Here is a 13,562-nt window from a genome sequence, read left to right as displayed (position 1 = left end):
CTTCACACACTGGGCCAGTGATAAGATGCTGGTTAAAATGCGGTCAAGGGCAGCCCTGGTGCAGAGGAAACATGGCCGGAGAGGGAACTTATGTAACTAAAGAGGGAGTGTCCACAATTAAAGCTGCTGAACGAGTGCAGAGAAGTGGCTGTCGGTCTTTTTCGTCCTCACCCCGAAGGAGACAGTGGCTCAAAAGGACCCAACAGAACCTTGGGAGGTGGTGTGAGCGGTGTGGACAGTTGGGGAGGCTTGTGTGGTTTGGAAAAAGGTCCTCATGTGATTCTAATACATGGGTCCATGCATCCAGTGAGAACTGCTGATCTTTAAAGCATCTGTAGAAAATATTATTTCTCTCTAGGGGAGACTGGCCTCAGTGAGTCTTTCTTACAGACACCTGTTTTAAATCGGAGCTATTGGTAGCTGTGTTTCCTGGGCTACTGAAGGGCTCCAACAGAAGACCCCAGAGCGTTGTTACCAGAGACAGCAGCCTCATGATGGCGGTCAGGTTATTTCATTGATTACAAGTACAGAATGATCCCTGACAAGTGGGATGGGGCTGAAGCACTTGTCAGACCAGACAGGAAGAAACGTCTCCCGCTTCTGAGTCTGTTTCGATGTCTGAAGGTTAGAGGAGGCACCACTGCATTTGGATAGCGCTGGTGACCTTGGCTTGAAAAAGCAGAACGTAAGGAGAGAGACTGGTTGGTAGACATCCAACCAGCAATTTATCCTCATGACTATCAATCAGTTATGGAGGCGAAGGGAAGAAAGTATTCAGTCGAAAAGAGAGGGGGCGTGTCAGGGTGCTTGAGAAAGCAAACCGCTTAGTCCCCAAACAGGTTTCATTACACAGCACATACACCCTCGGGTGTCCTGCTGGAGAAGACCCCAGCAAGCTCAATACATAACAGTCTCAAGGCTTGTCCACTGCACTTCTGCTCTTGCACATCACCATTCATCTCAGAGGTCGTGGTCAGTGTCCATGGTGAAACCCACGCACCACACCGAGAGGCTGAGAGACAGCGGGAGGCTGTGGTGCCCTCGGCCGGCCATCCCAACCCGAGCCCCCAAAGCAGGTCAACACGGTCCAAGAAGGAAAGGACGGAGGAGAAGTGGTGCTGGTAGTGGCAGGAGGGGGAGGAGGAAATGGGAAGTCAGGGGAGGCTCCTGGCTGCTTCCAGTGGCCACCACGGCTGGCCCCAGAGCCCTGTCACTAAAGCATCGGGTTGGTTTGACAGGTCTCATTCATAAAATAGTTTCCTAATAATTGTTTTGCTGCTTAGTTTAGATTGGAGACTATAAATTGCACACGTTAGGAAAGAAAAAAAAGCCCAGGGAAGTATCTCATTCAATTAACCTTATTCCTCTGGGTGAGCAAGGCAGACGCACTCGTTTGGGGAAGGCAGGCGCCTTCTGCGAGTGGGTCTGATATCAGGGAGAGCTTTGCTCCTGGCGACTAGGGGTTAAGATAATTAAAATCAGAGAAGTCTTGTTACTAGAGGATATGTTTTGATTATTAGATCAGATGAAGATAGGGGAGTAATAATTTTGGAAGAAGTATTGCCGAATTGTTTCATTAACTGCACAGTATTAAAGAATTCCCCCAAGATACGGGTAAAGAACATTAATTTGTGAAACTGCGTTTCATTTTTGGTGAAGGCAAACATTAAAACCTTAACTGATTCGGAAGAAATTGCTCTGTAATAAAACGGTAGGGTCTACAGCTCTCATGTAGTCAAACGCATCACGGACTTGAGTCGCACCCTTTAGCTGTTAACAAAGGAGGGGAAGGAGAATTATCTGATAGCTGTGCTTCTGCTGGGGTCAGAAACGGCTGTTAGCACGAGAGAGTGACACTGACTCTGGAAATAAAAAGTGGGCACTGTTATCGCTGTGCAAGCTGATGAGAGGACACGCAACACCAGTGAGTTGAATGCCCTGGTTGGGGCTCCCCGGCCTCAACCATCTCCCCGTCCTGGCAAGTCCGTGTCCTTGGAGGGGCCTGGGCACCGGGAAGTTTCTCAGGCGGTGGATGAGAAACCCAAAGAGGCAGAGAAGGGTCTAGTGAGGGTGAACCGTGGCTGCCCTGGTGCCAGCAAGGTCACGCTAGCGAGCTGCCAAGAGGACAGACTTGCTGGGGACTAAGTGCTGCCTCAGAAACATGGTCATGAGTTGAGAAGGAAAAAAAAAAAAATCTCAACTTAGAAAATATCAAAATGGGGCCTAACCACATTCTATAATTACTTTACATAAGAGAAAGTTTTCCTGACTTTTTTTACAATTAACTATGATCCACTTTTGTGCACAGGGACTATAATTGGCCGTCGGTCGCTTATCCATTCATGCCCGTCACGAATGGGCGCTGAGTGGAGGTGGGGGCGCCTAGCAGGCGGACGGGGAGGGTGGGGGGGATGGCAGAGATCGTGCCTGTGCCCTCACCGGTCCTGTGTCTTCATCGTCAAATAAGATCCCACTGAGGAGTCCTTGCTGGCTCTGAGGTGTGAGTCTAGGGTGCCAGGACCACCTCCAAATTTTGCTAACTTCAACAGATTGGACATACCTTAAATACGTATAATTTAAAAAATATAATGTAGAAGGTTCTGGGTTCTGAATTTGGGACACATATGTATGAGATGCCCCAAGAGGATGTAGTTTTTGGCTAGACAGCTGAGGACTGCAGGTGGGCGATCAAGGGCCAATCGTGGGGGCTCTGGGCCCTGGCTTCTGGCACAGGCCGGAGGGTCAGAAAACAGCCCTGCAGGTCGGGAGCAGGGCCCCGAGGGCTTGGTGGTGACTTGCCGGCAGCGAACCCTTGGCGTTCTTTTCGTTTGGGCACAGGGAGGGCTGGGTCCCAGCGGGCTGGGTCCTCTTGGGGCAGCCTCCTCTAGGAGCCAGGGGAGGCCGGCAGAGCTGGACGACTATGTCAGCTGCACCCTGACGGCACTCCGGCCCAGGCCAGTGAGCTCACAGCCTCAGGTCCAGCACAAACAGCCTCTGAGTCCTTGGAGGACAAGGAGGTGCTGTCGAGGGGGCGGGCCCCCAGGATGGGGGTTTCTACCATGGGCTGCATGAGAGGATGGCTGACTGGCAGGGTCGTGCCACCCGGGTCAAAGCCCGTCCTGCCTCGCTGCCTTGGGCTTTAGGACTCTGCTTCCGGCCACCTCACAGGGGTCAAGGCTGCCTTGCCTACTGTCAGTCAGGACACCGAGTCCTCCAAACAAGAGCCTAATGGAGCTTCTGAGAGGAGGCGAGTCCAGGGAAACCTCATGCCTTCTTCTACTGTCCTCAGTGGAGGGAGACTCAGGCTGATGGCTGGAGCTTGACCGAGATAAAGGAGAAGGAATTGTAACCATCATCATTACAGACAACAACTATGAGATGGCTTTGAGGTGAGGCACCCTGCCATGGTCATTACACGGGGTGAAGTGTCCGTTGAAGAGCTCAGGGTACTGGGTGGGGAGCCAGACACCCTGTGTCTCCCGGGACCGCGTGCGGAGGGAGGTGCTGTGTGCACACGTGTGTGCCCCCCGGCTCCCTCCCAGCCCTCTGGCGCCCTTACCTTGAGGGTGCTGTTCTTGGCGCTCAGCTGCTGCTCGAGCTGGGAGATCTGGCTGGCTGAGTTCTCGCGCAGTTTGCTGAGGTTGGCCTGGAGTCTCTGCACGTCCTCCACCAGCTGGGCGATCTCCCGCTCCTTGGCGGCCAACTCAGCTTCCAGGCTGGAGCGGGTCAGCACCTCTATGGCCTGCTCCTGCGGAGGACAAAGGGGATGACAAAACCGCTCCGGCTTTGGACGGGCGTGTGGGGCTGGTTGGCGGTGCCGGCGGCTGGCTGAGGTGAAAAGCAGGCAGCGGGAAGGATATGGATGGTGATGCGGATGAGACGGCAGCACCTCGTGCCTCTGCTTGGACCCGCCCTGCCCATCGCCCTGCCCCCACCACCTTCCCACCTGCCTGGGAGCTGCTGCCTGGATTTGTCTGTTCAACAACCATTTACTGAATACCCACCGTGTACCAGGCACACGGCAGAGGACAAAAGGACAGAAGTCCTGCCCCATGGGGCGGGGCAGGGTGGGCCTGAAGGTGAAAGTCGACCAGTTGTGTCCGACTCTTTGTGACCCCATTATACAGTCCATGGAATTCTCCAGGCCAGAATACCGGAGTGGGTAGCCTTTCCCTTCTCCAGCAGATCTTCCGACCCAGGAATCGAACCGGGGTCTCCTGCATTGCAGGCAGATTCTTTACCAACTGAGCTATCAACACACCTTAAATACGCTTATTAGCAGCATGGAGTGTGTCGGATGGTGATAAGTGCCATGAAAAAACTGAAGCAGGGACGGGGCGTTTGGGGTTAATATGTCAGGAGAAGCCTCATTGAGATGGTGACCTTTGAGCAAAGACCTGAAGGAGGTGATGGAAACAGCCCTGCTGATGATGGCTGGGGATGCCAGAGGGGAAGGTTCTGAGGATAGCTTCTGGAATGTTCCACAGAATTCAGATTTTTCTACCACAAGATGAGATTGAATATCCTTTCGCTTCATTACTGTATTATTTAGAAGCTGAGATATCATTTGACAAGTTGATTCTCAGAGCTGGCATTTTATAAAAAAGGTAAATGATGTGGAAGATGCATTATTTGGGGTTCTTTTGCTTATGAATTCTTTTGATAATTGCTGTTTTAAAAACCTCACTCCCCACTCCTCAAATTTGCTCATTTTAGAAAATATGCAAAACAGGGAGAAGATCTTTTTTAAAAGTCAAATCCATAACTCCGTTTCTCAAGTAGGAGAGCAGGACTTTTGTCAGCTTTTAAAAGTAACTGTAGCTCCTGAATAATTCTGGGAGCTTGTCTGCGAGGCGGAGCACTTCTGGGCATGCCTGATGGGGCGGGATGGGGCGGGCAGGATGGCTTGGTCCCTGTGACAGCAGAGACCCAAGGGTGGCTCAGACTGCGGTCTAGAATGCCACCATCCCTGCCACCACCCCGGCCCCTGGAAATGCACTGCTGCACGCCATGGTCTGACCTAAACCGGGGCAGGAAACTATGGCAGCTTCAGCCCCAGGTGGCAGGGACGGCCATGCCATCCCACATGTGATGTGCCTGTCACAGGGTTCTCACTTCTGGGGACAGCCGGTCACGAGGGAAATAATGCTACCTATCTCCCTCCCAGGAAACTAAGGCCTTTACCATGTAAGAATGTGAAGCTTTGTGGGCCGTGTCTCTGGTCTGCATGACGTTGTAAAGTAAGCCCTTCACTTCCTCTGACTTCTGGCAGATCTGCCCGTGGCCCTGGGGCCCCAGCGAGCATTCTCTCGCCAACTTATTAAAGAGGCACATGCTGTCCAGACCAGTTCTGTTCAGACTGTGCTCCACGGACTGGTGCCAATTCATAAACCATGGCCGGTACACAGTGAGACAAGCACAGAAATGGAGAATAAGTGTTTAGAAACTTTTTACAGCAATCTGATTTTGCTGTGATGTTTTTATTGTCTTTTGTAAAACAGTCTGCAACAGATTGGAAATTAGAAACAAAACAAAACAAATAAAAGCGTCCTTAACCACAGAGAATTTAGGAAGCTCTGCCCTTGGACAACATGGGCAGGAACTGAAGTCAGGAGCCAAGGGACTGCAGAGAGGTCCTCCCAGCAGCGAGGACAGCAGAGGGGCCTGCGGATGGAGGGAGGGTGTGGCTGGACGGGCGAGCCTGTGGGAAGAAGGGGGGCTCTGTCTCTGGGCATGGATGCCACAGGTGGGACAGGGTGGGAGAGGCAGGGAGCAGGGCGCAAGGAAGGGGTGACTGACGCTGAGAGGCCACCTCGAAGAGGACCGAGTCTCTTGGTACCTGAAAGTGACCACTCGGGAGGGTGGCCAGGGCGCCTGGACTTAGCAGGGGGAGGCAATGACAGTGACACAGGGAGGCCGGCCACGTGGTGGGGGCAGGCTGCGCCATGGTGTCTAACTGGACTTATTTACCAGTCTTCCGGGGATGAGGAATGGCAGCCATAGAGACTGCGAAAGTGCTCTTAGGGAGGGAATCTGTAAGACAAACTGGAAAGTGATCTGGGGTTTTCAATGGGTGAGTGCAGGTCACCACATCAGGGACGAGGGGCTCAGAAGACATGTGTAAAAACAGCAGCTCTCAGTGTGGCCCTGGACCCAGGATGGGGGCAGGGGACAGGATGTCCCAGGGGATGGCTGGCCACTCAACTCCGGGGGCCCAGCCTGTCTTGGCCCACAAGTCGACCACGAGAATGTAGGCATGCTGGTTAATTCAGGAACAGCCACAGAGTGCTTCTTCGTAACATAGCAAACATAATTCGTGTCTCACATAAACTAAGTGAGATGAGATGAGGTAATACACCCTAAAGCAATGGGACCTTGGAATTAGGATAGAAAACACCACCCTCCTCTGCACCTGAATGTGTTCACTCCCATCTCCAGCACAAGGGCATCCTGTCGTCCCATTGTGTAGACACAGTGGGAAACGGAGGGAGAGATGGACAAGGGCCTGGGGGTAGACCAGGGGCTGCGGGTGGAGGAGAGGCCCACACCTGGGTGATGGAGGTGTGGCCTGCTGGTCTGTGGGCACCAGCTCGAAGATGGTGGGACAGGGCTGGGGAGGCGTGGAAAACTACAGGAGGCTGGCACCTGGCAATTCAGTAATAGTCAGCAATGACTGAGATTAATCAGTGGAGATTATCACTGAGAAACGTGGACTCAGGGGACCAGGACCACTGCCTCCCTCGTGTCTGTCTAGGCCTTGACTTAGCCACACCCAAATCCCTTGGTTGTTGTTTAATCGCTAATCGTGTCTGACTTTGTGACCTTATGGACTGTAGCCCCTCAGGTTCTTTGGTTCATGGGATTCTCCAGACAAGAATACTGGAGTGGGTTGCCGTTTCTTTCTCCAGGCTATCTTCCTGACCCAGGGATTGAGCCCTCATCTGCACTGCAGGCAGATTCTTTACCACTAAGCCACCAGGAAAGCCCAAATCCCTTGGGGGCTTTAACAAACACATGAGGTCTAGCCCCTGCCCTGGCAGCTGTGGTTCAGGGGCCCGGGGTAGGGCCCAGGGACTCCCCAGTGACATGGATGGGGTCCAGGGTCAGGACCCTGGCTGGGACAAACCGTGGAAGGACAGAAACTGACTTCCCTCAGCCAGACAACAGGCCCCTGTGAGAACCAGCATGGGGTCCCGGGAGTCTGTCTTGGAGGACTTGCCCAGGCTCCAGGCTTCACATATAAGGGCCTGTGTCCCTCCGGGTGCTGGGACTTGGGGGCGGGGGTGTGTTTTCAAAGGGGAGAATGAATGCAGAAGCAGCAGTGGCTGAGGGAGCACCTGTTAAAGTTTGTCCCTTGGAACTGTTTGCCTGCCTGCCAACCTGCTTGTGTGGACTCTCGCAGGTCACATAAATCCTCCCACAGAGACCAGAACACCAAGACTGGACAGAAGAGCCAGATAATGATCTCTGCTACCCTGCAGCCATTTTCAGGTGAAATATGAAAAAGATACACCAGTGTTACTCAACATGCAGGAAACCTGACGTGCAGTGATGGTGGGCCAGGACCCCAGCCTGCGAGGCAAACGCTTGGAGTCTAGGCTGACCTCTCTGAGGAGGGCCGAGGGACCGGGAAGCTCAGTTTCCCTTCCTCCTCATCAACCTGCTATTCCTGCCAATGCCAAGCGGCAATGTAGGCGGACTCCATCCAGTACGTTCACCTGATGGACAGGCATTTATGTTGAAGACGGCCTGGTGTGGGGCTTCAGAGCCCCGAACTAGTATTTTCCTGTAAATACTTGCCAAAGAGCCTGCATATCTCCTCTCTCCTTGAGTGCACAAGAAGCCAGGGTGGCTGGATGGAGGTGGAAGAAGGAGTGGACTTCAGAACAAGACAACCTTGGGCTCACATTCCAACTCGGTCATTTTCTAGCTGTGTGACCTTGGGCAGATGGCTTAACTCTTCTGAGCCTGTTTCCTCACGTACCAAATGAAGGGAACCAAACTGTCCTCTAACGACCGCGGCATCGTGAGGCAGAAATGAGATGACCATTAGGAGTCCTGCACGGCCCCTCACGCGGGCGGAGCAGTGCCTTCTGGAATTGGCGATTCCACCAAGACCCCAGTGGCCCGGGATCTTTGGCTTTTGCTGGATCTATAGCCTCGACTGTTTCTCTGCTGGGTTCTGCCAGCCAAGCCTAACAGACTTTGTGCTGCTGGCCCGGTTTCCTATGTTTGCTCATTCGCTCCCCGACTGGCTGGGGCTGGAGCTGCCGAGCTACGTGGGAACGCACCCCCGAGAGGAGCCCTGGCAGGGTTGCTAGCGGGAGACTGAAGCAGTGCCATGTAAACACCGCACTTAGCCGATGATGAAGTGTTTAAGCACCCGAGGATCCACAACTTACTCTACCTGCACAAACACTCATTTCCTTCCGAAATGTTTTGCTTGTTACAGTCCCGGATGGTGCCAGAAACCCTCTCAATCACAACTTGTAGCTCAGGGGCCCCGTGTGGACACAGGATGCATGGCCTTCTCTCAAGGACCCCAAGCGACCACAGAGGCCATGAGAAGCCGTGTAGATGCCATCCTCGACAGCTTCCTCCTGCCACGGCCGTGGGGCTGGGTCCCATCCAGGTGAACTTGGATGAGGGGACGTTCTGGACAAAATTAATACCGGAGTCCACTAAACACAAAGGCTGTGATGGTGCCTTAAATGGAAAACTTTTCTCTGTATCCTGAAATGCTTAAGTCACGTCTTAGTTAAATGTGAACTTAAAGAGAGAAAACAAAAATCTCGTCTTACAAGGGGTCCTCACACTAAAGCTTTGCTTTGGATCTGTTCCTGGGGAATAATTTTAAAGCTCTGGTCTGGGGCAGAGATGGCCCCCACTCAAGCCCTGGCTTGGACACTGGGGCCGAACATTCTGGGACGAGGGGTTTACGTCCAGGGAGCTTCCATTTCCTCATCTATATAAAGAAATGACAATGCCCACTTCATGGCCTGGTGGTAGAGATGCTGTCAGAGTGATGTGCCACCTTATTATAGCAGGACGTCTCCCACTGGACCATCCTCTCTCTGGGGAGGGCCTCACTCGTCCTTCTTGGCTCTCCCAGTATCCACTGCGGGTCCTGGCTCACAGCAAGGGCTCTCCAACTCTCTGTTAAGTAAAAGGACAGGGGCTTCCCTGGTGGTCCAGGGGCTAAGACTTTGCCTCCCAGTGCAGAGGGTGTGGGTTCAATCCCTGGTTGGGGACCTAAGATCCCACATGCCTTGTGGCCAAAAAACCAGAACATAAAAACAACAGAAGCAGTGTTGTAACAAAGTCAATGAAAACTTTAAAACTAGTCCAAGTCAGAAAAGGAAAAAAAAAACAACACTTAAGAAAAAATAAATTAATAAAAGGATACTGACAAGTGTGATTCACCCATCACAGGCCGTCAAAGCTGAGGGGTCCTCAGGATCACTTCCTCCTTACTCTGCATGCCAGGAAACTCAGGCCTGGTAAGTGTTACCACCTGAGTTCACATCACTGGATGAGAACTAGTGATGCAGCTGGCTTGGAAACTGGGGCTCCTGGACCAGAGCACTGATGCTGACCACAGAAGGCTCGCCACTCAGGTTGGCTGTCAGAGGACAGATTATGTGGCGGGACTGGCCTCACTCAGAGTAATTTCCAGAACCCTTCTGAAAACCCGTTTTACGGATGGTGCCAGTGAGACTCAGGGAGGTTAAGCCATTTGCCCCAAGTCGCACAGCAGATAAACTGCAGAGCTGGGGTTGGAACCCAGGGGTTTGGCTCCAGGGTCTGTGGTCATCGCACGGCACTGAAGAGTCTGGAATCCGACAGTTCAAAGCTGCCCTGATTGAGCTGGGAAAGTTCCAGCTAAAAGTAGTTTCCATTAATCTTAGGAAAATCAAGAGGCAGAGGACTGAGAGGTGTGTGCCTGGGAAATTCAGTCACACAGTGGGCGAGGTTGGGACTATCACACAAACTCAGAGTGGGTTGCTGCGTGATCACCTCCCCTGTTCCCCACCCATACCCCCATGCTGCTGCTGCTAAGTCGCTTCAGTTGTGTCTGACTCTGTGTGACCCCAGAGACGGCAGCCCACCAGGCTCCCCTGTCCCTGGGATTCTCCAGGCAAGAACACTGGAGTGGGTTGCCATTGCGTTCTCCAATGCATGAAAGTGAAAAGTGAAAGTGAAGTCACTCAGTCGTGTCCGACTCTTAGCGACCCCATGGACTGCAGCCCACCAGGCTCCTCCATCCATGAGATTTTCCAGGCAAGAGTACTGGAGTGGGGTGCCATTGCCTTCTTTGACCACCCCCATCATGAAGCACTTTTCACTCTGGAAACACAAGTCCAGAAGAAGACCAAATGTCCAAGCTTCCTGTGCAGTGTTGCAGTGTTGTTAAGCCTTCATCTTGGGAGCGCCACCCCCCCGCAACCTGCAACCAGCGTAACCAGGAAGATGCTCTCTGCGGACTCTCCACCGGGTGGCGTCACCCTGACCACGAGCACCGACGCACCACCAGTAAAGCTCCTCCTCTGACTCAAACAGTTTCCACCCCCAGACTGCCACAAGAATACTCCATCGAGACAGCGGGACTATTTCAAATATTATCCCCGCCAAAGGGATGTTCTAAAGCCAAAGGAGAAAGTGGCCGTAACACAGAGGTGTGGATGCAGGGCGATAGAGTCCCCGCGGGGCTGGGCTACCCACCACGTCCGGCGCCTTCTGGATCTGGGAGGCCAGCTGGAGAGAGTGGTTGGCCGACGAGAGCTGCTCCCTCAAGGTCTCCGCCTCTCTTTGAGCCACCTCTGCCCTCTGAAGGAAATGAAAAGGGTGGAAAGAGAAAGTACATTCGGTTTAACAACTGACAATTATTACAAGAACATTCATCAATTCATGCCTGACTGACTATAATTGATTTTCCTAAACACTCAACCTAATAAATGCTAGGAAAAAAAACACAGAGAATGTGATGGATTTTTATTTTAAACAGTACAAGGAAGAAATAATTGAGCGATTATGACAGTAATTTAACGCTAGGAGCAAGGAATCCCCTGCTGATACTAGTGCTCCGGCCCACTGAATTTCCCAGACTGAATAAATACAAGTGGAAATGGAGTCTTTTGATTCAATTTCTTTCTATTCTCATAGACCAAGAAGATTTTATTGCAGGATTACTCCTGGGAGTAATTCTCACGGGTAAACAGTGAATTAAAGACACACTGGCCATTCTCCTCCTGAAAACACGCACAATGTTGTGGTTGTTTTCCTCTAGCAAGTATTTCCATAAACGGACGGGGTGTAAATGCCACTTCTTTTGTGAGGACCACGCTTATTTCAACATATTTAACCCTTCACCCAACCAAGCTAATGCTGAGGCTGGTCATTTCCAGCCAGCCAGCCAGGCCAACGAGGCATTGCTTGACGGGTGAGGATGAACAGAGGCGCCTGTGGGGAGGAGGCTGCAGGAGAAACAAGTGGATGCTTCTGTCATTTGCTGTAATTCTTGGACAAGGACACCAGTGCCCCGGACAGCTAACCAGGATGTCCCACTGGCTGGCGAGAACAGTCACTCCCATGCTTGTCACCTAACAGGGCACCATGGTGCAGTGGGCAGGAGCTGGGCCTTTGGAACCAAGGGATGAGGACAGGTTACATAGTTCAGCTCACCAAGCCTCCACCGTCCCATCTGTAAAATGGGAAGACTCTTTCCCTCCCAGGGACTTTTCAAGGATTAACGCCCGGAAGGTCACTTGTCCAGAGTGCCTTGTTGATGGGCTTATCCCGATTTGACAGTTATGACTGAGATGAGACACAAAGACAGCGGGGAAGCAGTTGCTAATTGACGTTGGGCACGTGGTCTGAGGTGTGATCGCTGCTTCTTTCTACCAGTCGTACATTCTGCTCACAGAAAAGACGAGCGAGAAGAGCCTGGCTGGGTAAGGCTATTTCGTGTGTTTTATTTCGTGGTGTGACAGTGTGTCCCTACTAATTGCTAAGAAAGAATTTTTGAAAAGAGAAGTACAAAGTTATCCTGCCCAGTACTCGCTGATCTGTCTAGATGTATGAGGATGGGGTTTGGCAGCCTCGAGCGGTCCTGCGAGGGCAGTGTGGTCCGGTCTGCCCGGCATCCAGACAAATTAGGGTATTTCTAACAGCGGCTACTCCCACCCAGGGTGGTGCTGGAGGCTGCCTGCCACGCTGCTCCAGGAGCTCTTGGAATTGCACTCCATCTAATTCCCACGGCGCCTGGCCAGGCCTGTCTGTGCTTGAGCAGCTGCCTCCCACCCTCTGTTGCAAAATGTCTTGAGGCGCCTGTGTCAGGAAAGGCAGCGATATGACCAGTGTGGCCAAGATGCTGGTGGGTGGGGGGCTCATGGGTGACGATAACTGCAGGAAAGTCTCCCCTCTGGTGAAAAAGACTTCCCCCTGAGTCTGTTTCCAGATGGGCCATGCCATGTGTTTTCTAATACTCAAGTCAAGTTCCTGAAAAGGTTCTGGAGGAGGAAATGGCAACCCACTCTAGTATTCTTGCCTGGAGAATTCTATGGACAGAGGAGCCTGGTGGGCTACAGTCCATGGGGTTGCAAAGAGTCGGACACGACTGAGCCCACGCACACACTGAAAAGTTTACTCTTGTCTGTCTCATCAGTTACACTTTTGGGCATAAAATCTCCATGGCTCTGCGGCTAATCCCGCACAAAGCAGAACAACTGGAAATCAAAACAGGCCCCAGAGCCTGTGGAGGAGAGAGTGGAGGCCAGGAGCTGCTGCGGTCAGTGAGCCTCTGTAGCTGTAGATGTAGCCCCGCCATTAGCGGCTGAGGTGGAAGGAAGGGGTGCTGTGCTGGGTTGGCTCCTTGACATCACTTGTTTCTGGGGTCGCCTGTTCACCCCATGACCACACTTCAACCGGATGAAGCTTCGTTTCTCGAACCGGAACCAGCAACGAGTGGGGGCAGGCTCTGGGGCTGATTTCTGGGGCCGTGGGTGCAGGAGACACCCAGCTCCTTGTCCCCACTGACAGCAGCCTCCTCGTCCTCCCTGCAGAGGCAGGGCCGGGGCTGGGGCCGAGCCCGGGCTCCCGAGCTGGCGGCACTCTGGATGTGATTCAACGGCCCCCCATGGTGAGGACAGAGCCTGGCCAAACCTGGGCTGTCCTCCTGAGAGATCCGCTGGCTGTTTCTTACTCTCTGTCCTTTTCTGAGAAGTGAGGGCAAATGCTGGAAGCACATGGAAAGTAAATGGGGGTGGGCAGGGGGCAGGGAGCATGTGAATGAATGAGGGTTTTGCTGTGCATTGTGGTAGTGACTCTGTCCATAGAGATAGATAGGGCTGCCCTGCAGGATGACTGGGGACCAGGGAGATAACACAAGCTGGGTGCCTAGTGGTGCCCACCACAGGTTGAGAGGTGTCCAGTGAGGAAGGATGAGTACTATTATTTTGGCCTCCTGGCATGGGCTGCCTCAGGTGGCATTTATTCTTTCCTTATCTTTAAAATGAGGATAGTTTTTTAAAATTTAAAATCTTAAAAAGTTTCAGGGGAAAATT

At 52.6% G+C, this 13,562-nt stretch overlaps 1 protein-coding gene across 6 annotated transcripts in view; it reads right to left on the bottom strand.

Moving 5' to 3' along the window:
* Window positions 1-13,562, bottom strand: part of CUX1 (cut like homeobox 1) — a 349,582-nt gene that overhangs the window by 82,396 nt on the left and 253,624 nt on the right. For 4 of the 6 annotated variants that reach the window (XM_068968697.1, XM_068968701.1, XM_068968699.1 and 1 more), the window contains 2 exons: window positions 10,723-10,827; window positions 3,560-3,748 (listed from right to left, as the gene is read on the bottom strand). In XM_068968697.1, coding sequence (XP_068824798.1) covers window positions 3,560-3,748; window positions 10,723-10,827 — 294 coding nt within the window. The remainder of the gene's footprint in view (window positions 1-3,559; window positions 3,749-10,722; window positions 10,828-13,562) is intronic. The other 2 variants (XM_068968698.1, XM_068968700.1) reach the window with 1 other exon arrangement.

This window comes from Capricornis sumatraensis, chromosome 3 (genome assembly GCF_032405125.1).
Source record: "Capricornis sumatraensis isolate serow.1 chromosome 3, serow.2, whole genome shotgun sequence".
Taxonomy (NCBI): Eukaryota; Metazoa; Chordata; class Mammalia; order Artiodactyla; family Bovidae; genus Capricornis; species Capricornis sumatraensis.
Note: the sequence above shows the minus strand (reverse complement) of the source record. Positions and strands in the feature narration are given on the sequence as shown.